Source organism: Ammospiza caudacuta, chromosome 1 (assembly GCF_027887145.1).
Source record: "Ammospiza caudacuta isolate bAmmCau1 chromosome 1, bAmmCau1.pri, whole genome shotgun sequence".
Taxonomy (NCBI): Eukaryota; Metazoa; Chordata; class Aves; order Passeriformes; family Passerellidae; genus Ammospiza; species Ammospiza caudacuta.
This window is the reverse complement of record NC_080593.1, coordinates 48,053,809-48,076,715: the sequence shown is the minus strand read 5'-3', so window position 1 is coordinate 48,076,715 and position 22,907 is coordinate 48,053,809. Positions and strand designations below refer to the sequence as shown.

At 42.7% G+C, this 22,907-nt stretch overlaps 1 protein-coding gene across 1 annotated transcript in view; it reads left to right on the top strand.

The window, feature by feature from the left end:
• The first annotated feature begins 2,542 nt into the window (after positions 1 to 2,542).
• The window catches only part of AOAH (acyloxyacyl hydrolase), an 82,313-nt gene continuing 61,948 nt past the window's right edge, over positions 2,543 to 22,907 (top strand). Inside the window, exons 1-2 of the mRNA XM_058808011.1 lie at positions 2,543 to 2,610; positions 11,704 to 11,867. Of these exons, the coding sequence (XP_058663994.1) occupies positions 11,705 to 11,867 (163 nt within the window). The 5' untranslated portion in view covers positions 2,543 to 2,610; position 11,704. The remainder of the gene's footprint in view (positions 2,611 to 11,703; positions 11,868 to 22,907) is intronic.

Genomic DNA, 22,907 nt, shown 5'->3' with positions numbered 1-22,907 from the left:
TCGCCTGTGTCCTCCTTTATCTTGCTGAGAGGAAGGGACTGATTCATTTTTACCTGTGTACTGTAATCTCACAACATCAGATAAGCTTTTCTCACACCACCAGCCTGCTTTCCTATGGCCTGTGCTCTCACCCTCTGCTCTGGGGGGGTTAAACCACCTTGAGACAGCCTAAATGACAGCTCAGCAGCAGTGTGCAGGAGGCACCCACACAGCCCACATCTCTAGGGCAAGAGAATGCACCTCTGGCATTATCTCCTGGGAGCTACAGCTAAGCATGGAGGAGCTGTTGTGGTACAAAGCATCCTCCCTCTTGCATCCTTGGTAGAATTGCTTGGCATCTTCTGAGGAAAACAGACCCTTAGTGCTAAGGGAGCTCTTTAGTGAGGTGGATCCTCCTCAGGGATGCTGGGGAGCACCAAGGATGCCATTCGAGGTGTTGTGTACAGGCAAAGTTGGCATTTGGGAGCCCATGGAGCAGTTGGCACTCTTGGTGGGAGCAGGTTCAAGTCCCTTTTCTGAAAACACAAGCAGACGCCTGATAAATGTGGGCAGAGAGTTCTGGTTAAAAGTTACAGCTTACCTTCATCTGCACTGACTGTAGTTATTTTTGCTAATCATCAAAAGAAACTGGATGTAGGCTTAAAGCAAAGGAATGATCTAGACACATGAATTATGAATTTTGCATCATGAATTATTGCCTAAAATAGTGTGATGCACTAAATACATTTAGGGCAAGTGTTCTTTAGATTTGAAAGACTGGAAAGGACACCAGCTTCAGGGGAAAGAAATAGTTTCTTTCTTTATCCTAAAAAAAAATTTAATAATTGGGCAACTTTCCTTTACCTATTTGGCATCTAATAGTTTCTAAACTCTTTGTACAAAATTTTCCACAGTGACATTTTTGGGTCTTGGCTGCTCATCTTGAAAGGCTTCCCTGGGATTTGATTTTCAGAAGATCAGTGGCAAGCATTTGCCAAAACCCATCTGTACTCAGGGAAATGGAGAACTAAAAACTGAGAAAACAAAACCCAGATTGTTACTTTTGGGCAGAGGCATGACTGTCTGTATCTTTTCTACCTCTTCTTGCTTCCTCGTTGCTAAATTCCAGAAACTTGCAATGTGGCATCATTAAAATTTCTTAACCAACTTTCATGGTTTCCACACCAGAGCTTTGGGGCAGGGGACTTCTTTTCTGGAGGGCATTCAAGGAGTTTGGCTACAGAGGGTGAAAAAGGGAAAAGGTTGAGTAGAAGAAAAACATTGGTAAGCGCTAGATACCCCAGATCACTGGATAGCTGCATAAATCACTTTTTTAGCCTGGCTTGAGGTCTGAGACTTACCCCACTTGGTGTTAACACAGACTCACTGATGGAACACCTACTTACACTCTGTGACTCACTTCTTCCCCAACGAAAATTTTGGTCTACTACCATTCCAGCTCCTAGTACAAAATGGAATTCCCTATCTTGCACATTATCTTTTATCTGGACGTTTCCCAACACCACTATCGCTGTATCGCTCAGAGGCAAGATTATTCAGGCTTCCTGCTGGGGATCTGCAGCATCTCTGCTGCACAAAGTGAAGCACACACAGAGACTGCAAAAAGAGCTGTTTCCAATATACATGGACTAGATTTGGGCATACTCAGATATACAATTATTATCATTTCTGCTTCCTGAAAATCACTTCTTGGCATCTGATCGTTGCTGAAAGTGACTGTGAAGGTGACGTGTTGCTTGTGTTAAATTCAGAGCTCAGAGATCTCCAAAACATACCTGTTCTCTGCTCTGTGTGATGGGGATCTGGTGAAAAATGAGAGACTTACTGCTGGGGTGCCTGTCTGCCACCTTTTCGTGAGACTGAGAGAGCTGCATTTGTTGTTAGGTCCCCAAAATGCATTTCCACTTACTCATTCTTCCAGAAGTGATAAAGAGGTACCCTTTTCCTTCAGGTGCAGTTTGGGGGGTGAAAGTCATTCAGTCCCTACTTTGTTATCTTCCATGCATAGTGTTAGAACAAGATGTTTACTCAGATATTTTCATTTTGAGAAAATACTCCAGTGAGGGGAAGGAGTTTTATTGGAGGTTATTTAACACCCTCGAGCTTTGTTGCTAATTTATGTTGGTAGCTTTAAATATATGCAAACTGAGCATTTAGCTGAAGCTAAATGAATGGTGGCAAAAAAGTTACAGGGAGAAAAAAACCACAAATACTCCAGTGTTAATTTGTTTTCTAAGCCAGGAAGATGGAGGAGATACTACTTCTGTGTCACACTCCAGTAAAACCCTGGGTAACATTCCTGAGTCCTCTTCTTTCTTTTTATAATTTGGTTGTACAGTATAGTAGCAGTCCCAGTAAAATATCTGTATTCTATTTGAATATCTGTATATAGGCCTTGCTCTGATAAGCCCCGGTTGTTTTTGATGGACTGCAGCTGTGATGTCCTTAATTGGGCAGCAGCTGTAGCTAGTGAAGATAACTGGGATAAAAGGGGGTGGGCTTGGCCAGTCAGGGAGAGCCTGGAAGGGGCCCTGACTAAGTAGCAGCAACAAGCAGAGAAGTATAAGTCTGTGCTGTGAAGAACTGCCCCTGAGAAATATCACCGAGAAGGTATGAGACTCTAGAAATATGATTGCGACAGTATAGGATTTTAGAAATATGAATACAACAGTACAGTTATTTAGGCAAAGAAAAGAGACTTCCTGGTGTGGTGTCCAACAGCTTAATTTAAATACAAAATTTAAAGAAAAATTTTAAAGGAAAAAGGGTCAGAAAAGCCTGAACCATACTTTTTCATGGCTGTGGACATTCCAGTTCAGAAAAAGGAGGTTGGTCCACCATCACCAGGCTTGGAATCCTTCATCAGGGAATACAGATAGATTTGCAAGGCAGAAGATTGCCTGCTCATTTTTTCTGAACAATTTAGTTGGGCAGATTTTGCTAAAGCCTATGCCTATACCCCTCATATTTAAATAACCTTGTACTGAGCATATATCAGGGTTTGAAAAGGATTCAATAACTCATTGAAATATATTACAGCTCTTCTTTATGCATCCAGAGCAAGAGCAGAAAGACATCAGAAAGGTATTATAAGAGAGTGAACATTTATCTGAAATGCTATTTATATTTCATTGAATTGGCTGAAAAGGACTGTGGAAGGCCAATAATGAGTGAGGGAGGGAGGCAGGCAGCCGTCCCACTGTGCATGAAGGATGGTGTCTTGATGGATGATTTAATGACTCCAACGTGTGTGGAGGGGCCAGAGCCCAGGCAGCTGACCAGGCAGAAATGTTCTGTGTTTAAGGCACAGCTTGAGTGGGGGAAGAAGAGTGATGCAGTGCCTGCTTTCCCCCTCACTAACAGTTTGATGGTCCTTGTGCTGCTGGTTTTGATTCTCATGGGGGCCATTCCTCATTGTGAAGGCAGGAGTCATGCCTGCCTTCTCCAGGTTCAAGTCTCTTCTGGGATGGATTAATGCGTCAGATTTGCATCAAGCCCCAGCTGCTCACCTTTCTGCATCCCTCAAGAAGGGGCCTGAACAAATGCTGCTGTGTTTGACAAAGTATTTTCTCTAATACCCTAATTTCTGGAATGGGACAGAAAAGAAATGAAAATACAGCTCTGAGTCTAAAGCTAGAGGAAAAGGCAAAGGTAGAGGAAAGAGGTATATCTGTGGGATGCCCAGACAGGGTAAGGAAGCAGAAAAGATGAAAGGTGTTCTAAATAGAGAGCCATTTTGGAGAGGCATGTGTCTGCTTTATGGTGAGGTGGCTATGAATAGTGGTAGATAAATACAGCTGCTCTTGTCATCTTCTTGTATATATGCAAGTCTAAAACATCAATGTCGGATATCAGCATAAAATCTAACTCAAGTGAAAAGACAGACAAGCGCAAACAAACCCTCCATGAATTTTCAGCGACAGGGCTAGGCAAATTGTGACAGAAGAAGTTTAAACTGAGTATTAGGAAAAATTTCTTCATGGAAAAGGTTGTCAAGCATTGGAACAGGCTGCCCAGGGAAGCAGCTGAGTCACCATCCCTTGAGGTATTTAAAAGATGTGTAGATGTGGTGCATAGGGACATGGTTTAGTGGTGGATTCGGCAGCACTGGGGTAACAGTCGGACTTCATTATCTTAAAGGTCTTTTCCAATCTAAGTGATTCTATGATCTGAAAGGTGAAATGTTAAGGGATGACCTCATGCCTGACTCTGGCTTGTCTGTATAAGACTAGATTACCAGTGCAATCTTTACTGACTGCTACATCACCCTCATCTGCTTGAATTAGAGGATGTGTATTCCCCCAAGTGCTTTGAGTTCTTTTATACAGCCTGACTTCTCTAAAGAGCATGAAGGCTCTGTACTTGGCTGGCTGGCCAGTGACTTGCCTAATCAATATTTGAAAAATCAGCCTGCACTGCCTTTTCATATTCACCTATGGATGATGGATACTATTCCTGAAGGGCTATTATGGAGGGACATTGTCCAGCACAGCTGCAGGTCATTTATTATCAAAGCAAATCAGTGGAACATCTATTTAAAAAGACCAAAAGAAACACAACATCCCCCACCTTGTTATTGAATGGCAAAGTGCCACCACAGTACATATGTTGTAGAGATCCCATTTCTGAGCACAGAAGTCCCAGTACAAGCCTCAATCAATATGTTTAAATAATCCTGTGAACTTTGGTATGTGCTAAAAATGCCTCCAGTGACATTCAGCACTGTTCCCTAGCCCAAACACTGGGAATAATTATCTTTAATTGGCACCTGTTCTGTGCTGAGATTAAGAGGCTGTTGAGCTGCAATTCTTTTATTTGCATTACTGGAGGAAAGATCAAATGGAACGAATATAATCAGACATTTATTTTTCTTCTTCTTTGATGTTGTGTTGTTCCCCTTTTAAGAGCTTACAACCCAACAACATCTGGGGCAAGCTTTTGCCCTGCCACCGTCCACCACAGCTTCATCAGCACTAAACGGGGAGCCCGATAGGGGGTTGCATTTCTGACAAAACCCAATGCAATAGCGCTGCAGGGGTTGATGCAGTAGTCGGGACTTTGCCTTGCCCAGTGGGTTACTAGCTATTTATGGCAAGGCAATAATCACACTGAGTTGGTAATGCTTGGATCTCACTTCTCTGGGATTTAAATGAGTACCCAAACTGCAGGGCAGCAGAGAGTCTGTCCCAGGCTTCCTGACTTGTATTTACAGCTGGCTCTGAGTGACTCTCTTATCTAAGGGTTCTAACAAGTTTTTCAGTAATATTGCCACACTCTCTTGCTCCTTAATTGCTAGAGTTGAGGGTTTAGGGTATTTTTGTCTAGATAATAGCAAGAATTAAGTCTTCTTTAGATTGGAAAACGCCCACGGCTGTGCCCACAAAACTTGAACTGCAAAATCTATGCTAGTGAGATTACTTCTGGATTTGTAAGGTCATCTGCACACAGTAAGAATACCACAGCCAGGTTTGTTTGTCTGCACTAATATCAAACAACTAAGGAAATGTACTGCATCACCAATAATCACAGAGTCATAGAATAATTTAGTTTGGAAAAAAGCTTCAAGCTATCAAGTTTAACTGTTAACCCAGCACTGTCAAGTCCACCACTAAGCCATGTGAACCACTGTAGGGCTCCTTACAGGCAGTGGTGAGAAATACACTTTGAAGATGCACTTAATCTGATCTCCACTTTGCAAAAAGCCATCTTTAGTAGAAAATCTAAATCACCCCTGTCACAGACATCTTTTTATGAAAATCCTTTTCCTGGGATATTTTCTTCCTGAGAAACTGAGAGGCCTCAGGGACAAAATGTAAACAATGATTATCTGCTGCTGTGGAATGCAACAGGTGGGTCTGTGCATTGGTCTCATGTGGATGTTTGGAATTAATGGCCAGTCACAGTCAGCTGGCTCGGACACAGTGTCCGAGTCACAAACCTTTGTGATCATTCTTTCTTTTCTATTCTTAGCTTAGCTAGCCTTCTGAGAAACCTTTTCTTCTATTCTTTTAGTATAGTTTTAATGTAATATATATAATAAAATAATAAATCAAGCCTTCTGAAACATGGAGTCAAATCCTCATCTCTTCCCTCATCTGAAAATCCCTCTGAACACTGTCACACACCCCCTTTTGTCAGCCCTAACAGTCAGATCTTCCCAGAAGTGCATAACCTGCACACAAATGTGCAAGGTGATGTAGCTGTATTTTTCATGGGTTCCCTGTTTGAAAGCCTTAAGAGGTTTGTTCCCACATTTTATCTCCAAACTGAAGTCATGACAGTGATTTACATTTCTAAGAGTGCAGATATCAACACCCTTGCAAGCTGGGACAATTAATTCCATTACAGGTGGCAGAACAAAGGATAATCATCTCAGCTATAGCATGGCAATAACTTGGAAGAAATTTTTGGATATGAGTGTAAGAAAATACTGGTTTAAATGCTTTCCCTGCAGCTTTGAATGACAATGAGATGGAGAGACTCTGAAATAGACACATAACTTGAACTGCAAGCAGCAACTGATAAGGAAACTGGGGCAGAGGCAATGACTCAGTTGGCTGTGGTGCAGCCGCAAATCCACATGGGGCTCTGGAAATGTTCATCCGTGCCAGTGATAATGCACCAACCGCAGAGATGCTTATGACAGTCAGAGAAATTTGGAGAGCAGTAATGAAAAATAACCAACGCAAGAAACCACTGGGAACTTCAGAGTCAAAGGGCACAAAGGACAACGTTTTGAAAATAAAAGGAAGAAAAGGGACTGAGAGGATCTTTGATCTAAAGGCTTCTTCCTGCAGGTTTTATCTCTCCAGACACCAAAATACAAGGCTTATATCTATTCCCTTAAGAACTGAACAGCACGTCAAAGAGGAAAGAAAGGGAGAGAAAACCTTCCAAGATAACATTTAATCATCATAAAAATGCATGCATGAATGTGACAAAGAGAAAAAAAATGCAGATATCTTAAAAATCAATATGTAGAAGAATCTTACCAAATAGGAAAAAATTGCAGTAATGTGTGCAGTGACTTGGACAGAATAGGATAGATAAATATACACTGCCAGCTGATCTCCTTTTGTAAGATAACTATTTTGTGTTTCTTTTTTCAACTAAGTGGCCTTTAATCCTGACAGATGACAAATCAATTCTTGTTTGTCCTGTTTTGGGGCTTCATTGAAGTATTTTCCATTCTCTTTTCGATGGCCTTTTCCAATGTATTTGCTGAATACATAAACAGATCTTTAGGGCCCCATTATAGAAAGCAGCATTGAAACTCACTTCATCCTCACATCTCATTTCACAGCTCTAGTGGCAATCACATCTTGCTCCCCACAGGAAAGGGGTGGCTCTTAAATTGTGTTTAAGACCTTACTCAGAAAATCAGAAACCCTAACTCAGTTCCATTGCATCTCTATCAGGGGCAGCAAAGATGGAGTCTGATACCATACCTGTCCCTTCGGTGATTTGGTGCCACCACACAAACCAATGTGCATTAGGTGTCAGGAACTCCTATGGAAACATGAAAAATGGAGAAGTGTTTGTGGGTCCTTCAAACTCCAGAAACCACACTCCCGCTCTGTGATCAGCCTGGATTTCTAGGCTGATCTTCACCAGCTACACATGTACCCTAACACTGCTCTGCCATCATGGAAATTCAGGCTTGTCTTTGCGTGTTTTGCCTCAGGTTTTTGGCAGCCATCACGCGTGCAACTTTCAGCTCTGCTTAAACTGAGAGAGGCTTGAGGGTGTGGCTGGAGAGCTTGGGTGGAGAGTTACTGAGTGGGGCATTCCCTGGGCCATTAGGCCCTGTGGCCTCTCTGGTGACCCCCAACCACAGCCATCCCCTGCGTGGTGTGTCCCCCACACATCACACTTGCTACTGGCCTGTATGTGAGGATATGGTAACTGAGATTTAGCTCAGGGGACCCCCACATGTGCTAAAACTCCCAAAAACATAGACCAGATGAAGCTGGGTGAGCTGAGCAAGATCTTCAGTGTGTTCTGGCATCCTGAGAGCAAATACAGAGAGCTGCAGGACTTTCCTTCAGAGCAGAATTTAACCAAAATCCTGCAGAGTAATGTACATCCCTCCTGACCTGTGTGCTGAACGGAGGGAGCTGTGGGCCCTCCCATTTCCTTAGCAGGAAGCAGCAGCAGATGGGCCAGCTTACACTATGGATATACATGTGTGTTTATTTGTGCATATATTATCACTAGCCCAAATTCAACCTTGAAAAAATTCAGCTGACTCTGTGTCTTCTGCCTAATAGCAAGTGAATTACTGTGGAGCTGGGTTATTTCAGGGCACTGAGGGTTTCCCATCTGCAAGAGGTGCTGAACTCATGGCACCTCTGGCTCTATGCTGTCCTTGCCTCCTTTTCAAAAGGAGCATTCGGAGAGACAAAACACTGACTGCGTTCTCAGCGCTATTTGGGTGAGTAATGCTGCAGGCAGGTACCTAGTGTGGTGTGCAGGAGCATTTCTGCAGCGTTCATTCCTCCACCCACTTGGCTCTCATGCTCACCAAAGGCAAATGTCAGGGCTCTGAGGCACTCACAGGCTATGACAACCCTGAGCAGCCCCACCAGCCCTGAGAACCCACCTGAACCACACTCCTCTGCCACCTGGCTGGACCTGCTGCAAGCCCAGGTTGAAAACACATTGAAAAAATAATAGAGCTGAGGAGACACAGATGGTCAAAAGCTGTAGGGTGACCCTGCCAGACCCTCTTGGGCAGGGGACGCCCCAGACATCACCTCTCTGTACCTGATGCTTTGCAGAGGGCAGAGTCCTTTTGCTCCAGCTCTCATATTCTTTAATTCTACGCAGCCAGCATTTCCTTGGTCACCCTTGACCTAAGTCTGCTTCTCTAACTTGGGTGTTGTGCACAATGGAAGCATTTATGATCAAATCCCTTCCTTTGGGACAGGTCTAATTTGTTTTTACTTCCCATTGAGATCATTTGTGCACTTACTAAGATTAAAAGGCAACATCAAGTGTTCGTCCTGTACCAAGACAGCTTTAGGTCTTAATGTGTCAAGGACTTGGAAGTAATATAAAATCTGCTTGGCAAAAGGCAGGATTTGCTATCTGATTTGAGTGGGAAGAAGAAAGATTTCACACCGGTCTGGGGAGGGGGTTTACCTTCCCAGCTGGCCTTCAAATCTAAGTATGCAAATCCTTCATAGACTGCATATTTTAAAAGCTTTGGGGGCTTTTTTCTTCAATTGGTTTAAGAGCTTCACTAACGTGCAAGGTAGAGTGCAAAGCAGCTCTGTGTTACACACCGAGTTATCTCATGGCTCTTTCCACAGGCTGAAATGAAAGAAAATAATACAGCTGATTACAGGCTTGAGCTACATGCTTAGCAGGTTTACATGCCTGGGAGCAGCTTGGGATCTATCTCTGTACTTTTTAAGTGCCGTTGTTTTGCTTTGTGTTTTGCAATAGATATAAAGCAGAAGCCATTCCGGGGACCTCTCTGCTAGGAAGGTTTTGCTTGCCTATTATTAGCACTCTGCTTTTGCAGCAAGCGCTCATGAGCCAATATGCAGAGTTTTAAAGGACTTCAAAGTGTCATTGGGAACCAAGTGATATGTGTGTTAAAAAGGGTTTAATGGAGCTGCAGTCCCTGTAGCAGTGTCTTTTTATAGCAAGTTTTTACAGCGTTAAGAAAAACATCCTGCAGATTTCAGTAGGATTGGCATATGGATAAGGTACTTTGCACTATGATTTTTGTTTATCTGCTCTTAAAAAAAAATTAAAGAAAACCAGCATTGCTAGCTATAGGGGGAATGATAAGCAGAAGCAGTTTTGCAAAACTCAGGCAACAGCTATTACCTTCATTTTGGGTTTAATAATTTTTATATTTTTCAAAGGAAAGCATACATTTGAAAGCAAATTGCTTGGCTTAAAGAATGGAAATACAGAGTGATTTGTATTCCTGTTGAAGATTTTATAGTCTTATTTTTTTTTCCCCAGAGCCACTGGATTATATCATCATTAGCACAAGGCAAATCCTCCTTATTAAATTTGAAGAAAACTTTCTGGGACCATCTTTAAAAAGTCATAAGGGAGGCTCCCAAGGAAGGAAGTGGTTTGCAAAAAACACATTAAATAATGAAGCGGATCTGATCCATGTGTGATAATATTAGTCTGCAGGAATTGGCTGGAATTTGCTGGTTTTAATACCTTCTCTAGTTTTTCTCTTTGCAACACTATTTATAAGTCTCTTTTAATTATTCCTGGAAAGCATGTAGGGATACTTTATGAGACAGGCTCCTCATTGTCCTTTACAAACCCATGTCATTGGCCGGCCCACATCTGAAATAGAGAAGGAATCAAAAGGAAAGATGTGTACCCATTGCCCACTGTGAGGGGAAGAGACTTGCCCAGGTTTACACAAAAAGGCAGAGGCAGAGCAAGGACAGCATTGTCCCTCCAGTGCCTCAGTCCTAAACTGCCTCCTCAAAGCCATCCTTCCATCCACAGAGTCTGGGATCTAGCTGTTTGGACTTGTTCCACCTCTGAATTCACATAATTTAAACAAGTTTTACCCTGCTTTTGCTTCAGGCTGGGGAATGGCTGGTTTATGACTTGTCTGAGGGATTAAAAAAAATAGAGCCAGGGAAACCTTTAGTTGTTGTGACTGCCAAAGTAGGAACAGCACAGGATTTCTCAAGGCTCTCAGGCAGTTGGGGGCTGCAAGTGAATGTGCTCAAAGCTGATGGGAGCAGGGGTTCAGCTCGCTGTGCTACCCTCACACTGGCAGCTGCTTCCCATCCCTGTGCCTCAGCCCCAGCAGAATTACAGCCCTGGCAAAAGCCCAGCACGGCAGCCCTGTCCCTCCCAGCCCTGCAGCTCCGTCTTGAGCAGCTTCTTTCATTTTTCACGCTCAGTCCTCCCGAACGGAAACCTTGGTCAGAGATTTTACAGAGGCAGCCAGAGAGATACTTTTCTTTTCTTTTTCTTTTCTTTTCTTTTCTTTTCTTTTCTTTTCTTTTCTTTTCTTTTCTTTTCTTTTCTTTTCTTTTCTTTTCTTTTCTTTTCTTTTCTTTTCTTTTCTTTTCTTTTCTTTTCCTTTCTTTTCCTTTCTTTTCCTTTCTTTCTTTCCTTTTCTGCGGAGGAGGGCAGAGCAGTGACGGCACAGGGGGAAGGGTTTGTAGAGTTGTTTTTTTCTTTTTCCCTTTTTGCAACACTGGTTGTTCAGGGGAGTGTCTTGTGTTATTAATGCTGGGTGGCTCTGTGGTTCAAGGTCGTTAGTCATCCGCTGGTACTGCAGGAGACACCGGAGCGCTGAGCCACAGCTCCTCATCCAGCCCTCTGGGTCCTCCCAGGCCAGCAGGTTGGGAAGAGCTGCACATGGGGGCCTGTGGGGGTCTGGGGAGCAGCCTGGGGCATCCTCACAGCGCCTGCCCAGGCCTGTGGGACCGCTGGGTTTAGTGGGTGGCAGGGCCTGGGAGGGGCTGAGGGTCGGGAGAGCACCTGCGATGTGCAAGTGTGGGATCGTCCATGCACCCATGAGAGGGCGGATGTCTCTGTCCCCGCCTGGCAATCTGTCCCTGTGTTAACTACAGCTGCACAGGCACACCAGTCTCCTTCTCTTCAAGCTGCACCCATGCAGGATACTCTCTGAGGAGGAGTGGACCCTACAGGTCCACTTGCACCCTTCCCGCCTGATTTCTTCCTTTTTTTCTTCCTTAGGATGAAGGAAGAAAAGGCATCTAGGCAAACATTCCTTAATTTATTCTGCATCCTCGGGCTCTTGCTACTGCTGAAGACTGCCTCTTGCTCCCCACTGCCCCGTGGAAAAGACTCACGAGCCCCTTCGCTCCCCTTTGGGCTGTACAAAGGACACACCTGTGTTGGTATGTACCGAGGGTTTGTTTGCCTGCTGGACTGGTTCATTCCTTACTTCGCTGGGGAGCTGAGAGTTGCTGTTCACATCATAAATCGCTCCTTTATCTCTTTCAACAGCTGTACTGCAAAATACTTGTAGTCTTTGCTGAATCAGTCACTGAAGATTTTGCAAGGCTGTCATGGGATCTGGAAATATTTTTATGATTTTGTTTTTGACTGGCTTCTTCCCAAAGCTCATGTTTTTGCTCTGCGGGAAATGGCATCTGAGAAGTTGGCTTTAATGTCTGCAGGTCTGGGATCTGGAAATAGGATGTTATGAGGTCCTAGTGTTTCTTAGGGCTCATGATTCATTTTGCTTAACTGACAGGAAGGCACAGTTCCCTTCAGGCTTTCCCAGGGTCTCCTCATTGATTTCAGTTCCTGGAAAACTGTTCTTAAGAGTGGTTGGTCTATCCTTGGGCCAGAGGTCTTTGTGGTCTGAATAGTCATCTCTGGATAGCTGGGTTGCAAAGGCTGCTTCCTCACATTTCCTTTCCTTTTGGTGTGCACACGTGTCTGCATGACCCACACTGAACTGGGGCAAGTTGGCAACCCCATTTTCACGTGACTTCAGTGACTGTGGTGATCCCCACAGTACTTATATCTGGGATTAGGTATCCCACAGTCTCAGGTGGCTAAGTGATTCCCACAGCGAGACTGGTAACACTGGAGTCAATGTAAACTGTGGATATCTCTGCACCAGCAATGCCCTTGGCATGGCATTCCATATACCTAGGGAGATGTGGCAGCTTATATTTTTTATGTGTGCAAATGGATATGTCTTATGCATTACAATCAAATGCTGTACTTTGTCATCAGCAGGACTTGATCTTACAGGCCTTTTTCAGTCTAAAAAATTCTATCATTCTTTTAGCTTCCCAAGGCACCTTTGTGCTGGAAACATAAACCCTGTCACAGTTTTATGTCCTTCAGAAGGAAACAATTCTTTCCACTGTGGCTTGGGGAATACAGTTAAAAATAACAATCCTGAACTTGATAAAAGCAGATTTTTGCTTCTCTTCTGAGCCACACACAGTTTTGGTGGGGCAGGGTAAATCAAAAGGAGAGAGAGTCAGGGTGGTGAGGGGGTTCAGCCACCAGCCTGAACATGAGAACAGGAGGCGAAAAGCAGAAATGGCTGTGAGGGGCTGTCCTTGTTTGGGCTGGGAGCCAAGCAAGTGGTGACCGAGCAGCTGCCAGAGCTAGGGGGAAGTGGTGTTGTTTAGTGGTGAGATCTTAAGGCAGCTACAGTTTTGATGGCACAGGAAAGGCAGTGACTATGCTCATCTGTTGGATTTTTATGCTGGCGGCTTTTAGATGTCAGGTTGTGAGCATTTTCTGGCCTTTCTATCCTGTTGAAAAGGATTCAGAAAAGTTCTAAATTCCACACATTGCACTGAAGTTGCCTTGTGCAAGATAACATGTCCTTTTTTTCCCTCCTAAAGGGAGGAGAGCTGTGCTAGCCCCATTTCTGGGACCACTGTGGATCTCTTTGTTCAGGGAGGAGACACTGTCTCCCACAACTAGTTTATCTTTCTGAAGTGTCCCTTCAGCCAAAAACATCCTTGTGAGCTTGATTCAGGACCCAAACAGACGGTGCCCATCTCTGTGAACCACAAGATAAAAATGAAGTGTGGCTAGTGTTAAAGGGGCAGCCTGGCAGGGAGGGCTGGTGGCTGCTAGCCCAGATGGCCACCTCTGGGCTTTCCCTGATTAGCTGCTCATTCAACCAACTCTTGAAAATGTCCCTTCTTTTTTCAAGCAGAAGGGGAAAGCACAGCGGAATTGATGGTTGCACTTGCATGGCTTGGAGCAGGGGTAATGTCAGCTCTTGCATCTGATTCCATGACCAGCCCTCTTAGGAGCAGACAGTAAGGCAGGATCAGCTTGTTATTTCCTTCCAACAACTCGACCCCAGATACTTAGTTGGCTTAGCTTGCCATCTGGGAAGGTAATGAGAAACAGACATGAGTACTTCTGTGTCTTCTCGGCCTCATAGATCAAGGCCAAGATGATTTCATAGAATCAGAGAGAATGATAGAATTGTTTGGGTTGGAGGGCACCCTAAAGATCCTGTAGTTCCATCCCCCTGACATGGGCAGGGAAGCTTCCACTTGATCACCTTGCTCAGAGTCCCATGCAGCCAAGCCTTGAATAGTGGCAGGGCACAGCTTTTTTGGATGACCTGTTCCAGTGCCTTCTCACTATCATCATGAAGAATTTCTTCCTTAAATCTTATCTCATTTATAATGTGAGAAATTCCTATTGCTAAATGCATAGATTTCCTTGAAGCATTTTTTTTTCATGCAAGTTTAAATGTGTGGTTAGTTGTCTAATCTTTCAAAGTTATCTGTCTCAATTTTCTGAGGGAAATGAGGTGGCTGCACATTGAATTTCTGTTCACTCCTGTGTACCACCTGCCTGAGATTGCTATGTTAGTAGCCAAAGTCAGTCAGAAAGTGAATGCTCTTTCACTAACAAAACCAAGAAAATATTTCCAATTAAGCCTTTGCACTGAGAGTATCACACTTCTTGAAGAAGTATGTGGAAATAATATGACAGGAGAGCAAGGTGCAGCTCTGGTACCTCTGTTAAGTGTGATGCAACTTGGTTGCTTCCTCCTTCTGTTCCCCTTGCTTGCAGCACTCCCTGGGTAGGCACCACAATCTGCCCCAGCATATTCCAGTTGTATTGGCAAAGCATTTGGGTAATTCAAGGGGCTTCCCTGCCCTTAGCAGATCCTGGGAAATGTTTTTTGGGCAGGCACCTATGTGCCAATATGGAACGGGGCTGGAGGAGAGGAGGGTGTGCTTTCAGTGAGGTTTAGACAGCAAATGTCACACAAAAAGAGACACATAAAAAATGATGTGACTCTTTCTACAGTTATCAAAGGTTTTAATCACCTTTGCTAACTGTAGAAAGAGTCACATCATGTTGTCTGCATTTTCCTGAAAAATGTGGCTGTTTCATTTAGAGAAAGGCTTTTCATAATTGACTTGACATACAAACAAAACAACTGGAGGGTTCCCACCTAAAAAGGGGTTTAATGCTGCTGCATTTTAGAGTTACAGCAAAGAGGGGAAAAAACACCCAAAAATAACCTTCCCGACCACAGGATCAGATGTAATAACTATCCTTGTATCCTAACTATCTAAGATAACTGGTCTGTAGCAGTACCTAACCACAACCAGATAAATGGCTTTTCTTTGGCCTTGTCATGAGAAAAACTTTCCCAGCATCTGAGAGTCTTTTTCTCCATCAGTATTTCCTGTCTCCTCAGGCTGCTAAAATGCCACCATTTTAGCATTCTGTGAAATCAGCTCAGGCCCTTTCTCTGGGCCTTCTGCACACTTTGCATGTGATATGGTTTTCTGGTTTTTCCTTATGAGAGGTAAAAGGGCTTTTCTAAGTTTTCCTACATGCAAAAGCTGGTGAAGCTGTTTTCCTCCTGCAAAGGCAGTGAGCTTCTGTTTTGTGCACAGGTTTGGGAGCTACATGCTGAGTCTGGCTTTCCTTTCTGGGTTTGTTACTAATAGACAGCATGGCTTAAGGGATTTATTTGGGATGAGCCATAAAAATCCTTTTGTTGAGTGCAGCCTGACTGTTTCAGTGTGGCATCCTAAGAAAGAGATGCTGTGTACTTTTCTCTCAAAAATTAAGCATGAATGAACATTTCATATGATCAGGTCTTTACTTTATCATCTTCCAAATGAGGAAAGTACTACCTATTTCAAAAGGCAAGCAAAGTTTTACTTAATATTAAGACAGTACAGTAACACTGGTAAACTGTTGACACAGGTGTTAATATTTCATCATTTTTCAACTGATTTTTAAAGCTTTTATTCAATTCCACCCTTACATACCACAGAGCCCCTAAAGGTTTTTTGCAAACTGCTCTGCTCTCTAGCAAAGGTGACTTCATCCAGAGGTACCTGAAGCAGCCTCAGAAAAGACAGAAGCTGCCCTGGAGGATGCAGAAAGTGAGGGGGGACACTGAAAGACAGATGGGAACTTCTGTATTTGTCTTCCTTCAACATAGTAGGAAAGGGAATTTGCTGAATGGTAGATTAGTCAGTTAAAAATCAAATCCTAGAAAAATCCTGAAATAGTTAATAAAACCTTTTAAAAATACCTTCCAAAAGTAGTGTCAGATCAATCTAATTTTCTTTGCCAATGGGATAATGCCATGTAGACATGGAATAAGAAGCAGATATCATAGCTGGGCTTTAGTAAGACTTTTGGTACTACCTCAGCTCCAATCTTAGGCTTGAGAGATGTGTGACAGTGATCGAGCTTCTACAGGGCAGAACAAAACTGATGGGTAGTCTTGTTCAGAAGGTAATTACAAGTAGCTCTCTCTCTAAGCAAAAGAATGTACAAAATCAGGTCTTTCTTGGACTTCTCTTTTGAACATACTAACATTCTATATTTCCACTAGTCAGGGTAACTAGCTATTAAATTAAATCAGTTCATGTAAAGCTGAAATTGTTTGCAAGTAAAATTAGGGCAGAATTGAATTCGAAACAAGCTTGACAACTTGGAGTACTTGCATTCTGAAAAGGTAATTTCAATATGGGAATGTTGAAGGCACTCACTTCAGCGGGAATAGTCAAAGACACACACAGCAGATGAGGATCAACCGGCTGGGTAGCATCCCTGAGGAAGATGATCTGGGCTTGTAGTGGCACAATGATAGCCTGCTGTCACAAAGCACGCACACGCGGCACGCACCGAGACGTGCGAACAGAAGTCAGCTTGCAAGACATGTGAAGTAACCTGTTACCTTTCTCAGCATTGACAAAGCCTCAGAGGAATTTATGCCTTCCCTTTTGGGGAAGAACGATGCACAGTGACAGGAGGTTTCAGAGAAAAACAAGCATAAGCTATGAAAGAAGAGTGAATAAATTAGAGTTAATTAGTCTAGAGGAGAAAAACTTGAGGAAAGATATATCTGTCCGTGAAAGCATTAAAGGTGTGATCCATTCTCCAAGAAGTAACAGAAGTGGGTTCTCATGGGGGCATTCAGGTTAGGAAGAGGATTTTGTTGTGACAGTGATAAGCGAGCAGAGTAAGAAGTTCCTAGAAATCTGTAGAAGACCTCATTAGGGATCTTTACAAACCGTGTCTGCCCTGTGCCTTCAGAAGGGCCTAGGTGGTTTAGGTCATCTGTTGGGGCAGAGGTTTTGTAAGAGGACTTACTCCAGGCCAGCATTTCTGGAGTTGTGTGCTGTGGCTGCAAGAAGCATTTGCAAAGAGCAGCATTTATTTGTTTCCCCCCCACAGCAGACTGCCCTGCTCTATTGGCGATTAACTTTGGTTGCCCTTTTCAGAACGAGCTGTTTAGTCAGGGAGCCCTCAATAGAGCCAGACAGCAGTGCTCTCCATTTTCTCTGCTAGCAAGCAGAGATCCTGTGGGTCAGCAGCCAGAAAAGCAAATTTCCCCATCTTTGTGCTCGATATAATGCCATTCTCAGCAACCTTTGTGGGTCACCACCTCCATTCAGCCAGCAGCACACAGTTCCTAGCATATGAAGAAGCATGTTTTCGAAACGTATTTTCAGCTCTGATTGCGTTAAAGAACGGGTGTTTCTGAGCTACCAGCAGAGTAAAATGCTGACCTCTACCTGTGTTGATTTGCCTGGTAGTCATTGTCCTCAACAGTTTGCCTCTGTCTAGCTGTGCATGAGTGCAGGGATGAAATATGCCCCTTGGAGTGACAGCAGGATTGGTGGCGTTTGGAGTTGCCGATAACTTCACACAATGGAACTTGCCAAATGGAGATGGAGGCTTTTAACAACTGTGCTCAGGCAGAGAGGCTGTGCACATTTTGTCTGGGGGGGTACCATGACAGAACATATAATTTACAGCTCACTGAGTTCTGTCAAAAAGCCTTGCTCAATATCACTGAGCACCACAATGTATTTTACTCTAAAAGGTTGCGAATCTACTTTGATTACAGCTCAGTCAGTTCCAAGCCATAGCAGCTCTGCCCACTTCGCCAGCATTGCTCTGTTTAATCAGCCACAAAGTTTGACCTCATGATCAGCAATAAATACTAAATTTGACCCTAACATTTTTCCCTATGATTATACTTTAGCTAGCACAAACACAGGTATGGGAATAGTACAGTAGAGATACTAAAGCAACCACTCAGCAACTTTTCAGCAATTGATGGCAAAAATTTCTTTTCCAAAATCACCCCAAGTCTTACTGAAAGCTTAGGATTCTAAAATGTAAATACTATTGATCACAATGAAAGGATGTGCTCAGCATGCCAACACATCCATATCTATGTGCGGGTAAATACAAAATCACATCTATGTGCATTTTTACACATGGGTAGTCTTGTACATTCTGCATTACTGATGCTTGCCTTGAGCATAATAATCATTTTATTGATTGTGTGTTTGGACGCTGATTCCCATGTGTGTGCCTCTCACTCTTGTTCATGTGTTAACCCTACAGAGAGCTACTGCTCATGTTTAAGGCAATTATTTTTACTGCTTTTAGGAGCTGTGTATCTGAAAAAAAGTTTCTTGCATTCAGAATCCTGAAACAGGGAAGCTTTTCCAACAAGGATACATTTATCCACTTACATTAACACCCCCTGCCAGCATTCAGGTTTCAGTAAATTTTCAATACCTTTTCCTGATTTGGAAAAGAAAAATGTGTTAGTGACACACATACATACATAGGTTTTTTTTCATATTAATTAATACAGAAAACATTTCTATTGGAAATGCCTAGGGTTATAGATTTTATTAAATAGGGCTCTTTGAAGTGTAATGTAGGAAACACTAGGGATACATTTGGCTGCCAGGTATGGATACCAGAGTCTTCCACTAGATGGAAACTGAATTTTCTGTACTGTCATAGCTTTATCAAAGTCCTTGTTGTGTGTCTAAATGAAGCAAAAATTAATGACTGGAGCTCTCAAGTTAGGATGCCTGAGGTGTCCCACTGCTTTTTCATGAGCAACAGAAATAATAACTGGTATTCCAGATTTTGATGGAATTTGTTACTAATGTGCTCAAAATGCTGCTATTTTTATATTAATATTTTTTAAATTTCTTTAGTCACTACACTATGTGTAATTTAATGCCCAGTGACAGGTTTGTTAATAGTGTACCTTTTAGTATTTCCAAGATATTTCATAAGACTTAGCAAATTAAGGGTGAAAGGGTCACGTATATGCCAACATATTTGAATATGGATACCTATAATTATGTTCAATCACCTCAGTATCTCTATAAAATACATTAATTCTGTAAATGGAATAGGAAGCAAAGTCTGAGTTAAAAGACTATCACTCAGATCCATTTCCAAATTACCTTTCAAAGCAACAAATCCTCTGGCTGTATATGGGAAGATAACTGCCTATACTTTGCATATACAGGTATGTCATTTGAGCTGAATATTTCATTGAGCTGGAATGACATCTTGAGGTTATAAAGGGCTGTTCTTTGAAAGTATCAGCTCAGCAATGAGAAGCAGTGCAGGAAGGCAATAGAGATATTGGGCCCTGTTAGGAAAGGAATATAATAGTGAGTGAGATGCTGGCACAGGATGCCCAGAGAAGTTGTGGAAGCCCCATCCCTGGCTTTGTTCAAGGCCAAGTTGGATGGGCTTTGAGCAGCCTGGAACAGTGGAAGGTGTCCCTGCCCGTGACTGGAGGTGGTTCAAACTGGATGATCTTTAAGGTCTCTTTCAACCCAAACCCAAATGCTATGATAATATGAAAAAGAAAACATTCCTGGATTGTAAGTTTGCATAGCCACGGTCTCCCTGCACCTAGAATACTCACATGGATGTCCCCATCTCAGAGGAGAAAACCCTATTTCTTATTATCTGCCCACGTGAATTTCAAAGAGAAATGGTTGAACTAGAACTGCATTAGACTAATTTGGAAAGAGGTATTTTTATGCCAGAACAACACTGTCAGCACAAGGAGTAGCAATATCCTCTTTTGTAGACAGGTTCTTGGGTCACCTCACCTGTAGGCTTTAAGGGATATCTTGGAGCTTAGGATCATCTATAAATGGAAGAATCTAAGACTGTGTTTTGGGAAACCTTTCATTTTCTGCATAAAGCCAGGAATGGGATAAATGGCTACATGCGTGTGGAGCCTTGCTGCAGCAGACATATTTTTGAGACAGAGTTCTGCCATATCACCGAGCAAGGCGCCAGTTCCTGCTCTACCAGGAGGAAGCAGAATGGCTGCAGGATGGCCACAGCCTGGTCAACAGGGTTTGCAGAGAAATATTTCTGTCCAAGGCCATTTTTTGGACTCGTATCTTCCTTGTATTCTGGGGGTACATTTAATTTATGGCTGTAGGGGTGAGAAATAAATCCAGCATCCGGAAACATGAGCAAAGAATGGCAGAGGAGGATATGCCAGGTGCCAGAAAACCCATTTAACAGGGTTTTACTCAGACAAATATACCTACAAATCTGAAACTTAGAGAGGCAGCTTTCACTATCCAAAAACTTCTTGACATCCCTAGGTATAATTCTAATTATAGAGCCTTTCAAACTTGTGCGGCAGAAGTGGATTTAAGTTAAATAGTCTGCTCAAACTGCCAGAGGCTTCACAGCTAAGCAATGAATTCCTCTAGTTCTGATTTTATTATTGGGGTAGGATTTTTTTTCTGAGCTTATTGGAAATGGCATTTTTTTATTACACACTACCTTCAAATATATGGAAAGAAGTACTTCCTGATGTGTGAGTTTTCACCTTACTGCACTGAGCCAAATGGTTATGGTCTTGTCTTATCTCTTCAGAAATTAATAGCAGATGGGACAAGCCATTGCTAAAAGCGACAGGCATTTATTAATACCACAGTCTAGTTTCTAATGCCTCGTAGGTATTGTAATGCCAATGAATTTCTTTCAGAGAAAAACATCCTTCAGCCTGTCAAGGTATTGAAACCTATTATTGAAGTGAGACAGCAGAATCAACTTACTGAAAGTTGTTTCTGAAGAAAATCATGTGCAACAGTAAAAAAAAAAAAAAAAAAAGAAAAATAGCTTTATTTAATGATGCAGCCTATTTATGTTGCCTTATATGTGTCCAGCTCATGATGAGAAATAAATCACATCTAAATATCTAGTGAATTAAAAGCAAGCAATAGCTGCTAATGACTGGTCAGATCTGGATGTGCTTTCCTACTGATGCCAGACCACTTAAAAGTTTATATTCTTGTACATGTCATAAGTAATTAAAGCTATGAGATTTTTACAGTCAAAGACATCTGATTTCCCCCTGCCCTTTTTAGTCTATAATTATTTTCCATTTTTAGCCAGTGAAATTAAGACCTATTAAATACTAGGACAAGTGCTCAGCATTTCTGTTCCTGCCACTCAATGCAGAGGAAGATGATAAAAAGAGAGCAGGTTTGTAGTAAAAGCAAGGATAGTTTGAAATAACTTTCATGGACACTAACCTCTTGAAGTTTACCTATCGCCCAACACCACAGATAAGTTCTCCTAGAGGATAAATCTGAATTACTGGGGAGGAACGTTTCCACGAAAATAAACCAGGTAGAGCATAGATAGATTAGCCTCTCTCTGCTGCAGTGAGTCCCCTTGGAACATTTGTCCTCCCTCCTCACAGGGTTCCACCTTTTTTCTGAGTATTTTAGAATCTCCAGCCCAAAAACTGCTCCTGACAGCATCAGCCTAAATGAAAGGCTTTGAGATCAGCAGAACCAACACATAAGCAAGCAACCCCCAGGGCACAGCTCACAAGAAGTAAGGAGGGGTCAACCAAGGGCAACTGATAAAAGCCCAGGCAGATGTGGAGGACAGAGACCAGTTCAGCCAATATCATATATGCTGGTGGAATATGTTCCCTGGGAGCACCTTTCCTACCAGAGGATTGGGAGACTCTCCAAATTCACTTCCAGAGACTCCAGCTGCAGTGCCTGCAGATCCTTTTGAAAATCAGCCAAGACTTTATCAGCTTGTCCCATGGAGTGTGGGATTTCATGTGGAATAACTGCACTTGAGGAGGGAGCATTTGGATAACCCAGGTGTGGTCTGCAGGTGCCCAGAGTGGGGAGGGTGTAATATCATGAGCAGAAACATCCTCTCTGAGAGTGAGGATGAGTTTATGAGAGCAAACATTTTGAAGTTCAGATCTGGAGGTTTTTCCCAAGTAGTCAGGCTGTTATTATTGTTGTTTATATTCATATAGCATCTAGTAGCCTGAGGTACTGCATTAAGTACTGCTCAGTCTCAGTGTTGGCTCCGTTAATCCTCATGTGAAGCAGATTTGCCTTTCGGCCTGGTTCAATAGACAGAAAGGTGTCTGTCTGACTTAATCAACATGAAATTTTTTTTTTAATTGCTGGGAGATTGCTCTTTGAGTGGGGATACCTGCATGATTGTGTTTGTGATTAGGAATTCTGTTTATTTTGCAGAGCTGAACCAAAAACAGCAGGGTTTTTTTTCTCACTCCCCCTGTGGTAGTTTGACAAACATGAGAGAGAAACTTACATCTTCAGTGGGAACTGTATAACAGAGAAATTGAAAATGTCAATGGTATTTTTATTCTCAGCCCAATTTTTTGGATTTTGAGCTCTTTGTCCATAATCCCTTTTTTCTGCAGCCCCTGGCTGCAGGTGCCGGAGCACTGGGTTACCCAGCACAGGCAAAATGAGAAACACTTCTCTCTGCTGCAGTAGGTGACACTGCCAACTCCAACCTAAACAATTCTATGATTCTGTAGAATCCTTCCGCTCATGGAGCAGAAGATTGAGAGGTAAAACAACAAAAGCTGTGCACCTTGGAAAATATGAAGAAAATAACCTTGGAAAATATCTTCTCCCTGCCTCTCTGCTTGGACTCCTTTTTGTCTTTCTGACATCTAGACAGCATGATTGATAGATGAACATCTGACCTTGGTAAGAGTAGAAAGGAAAGCACAGAAAGATTGTGTGGTTTTGTGGTTAAGTTATCATTTAGGTAATTTAATTTTTCTGAGCTTCCATCCTCATGAATAAAATAGA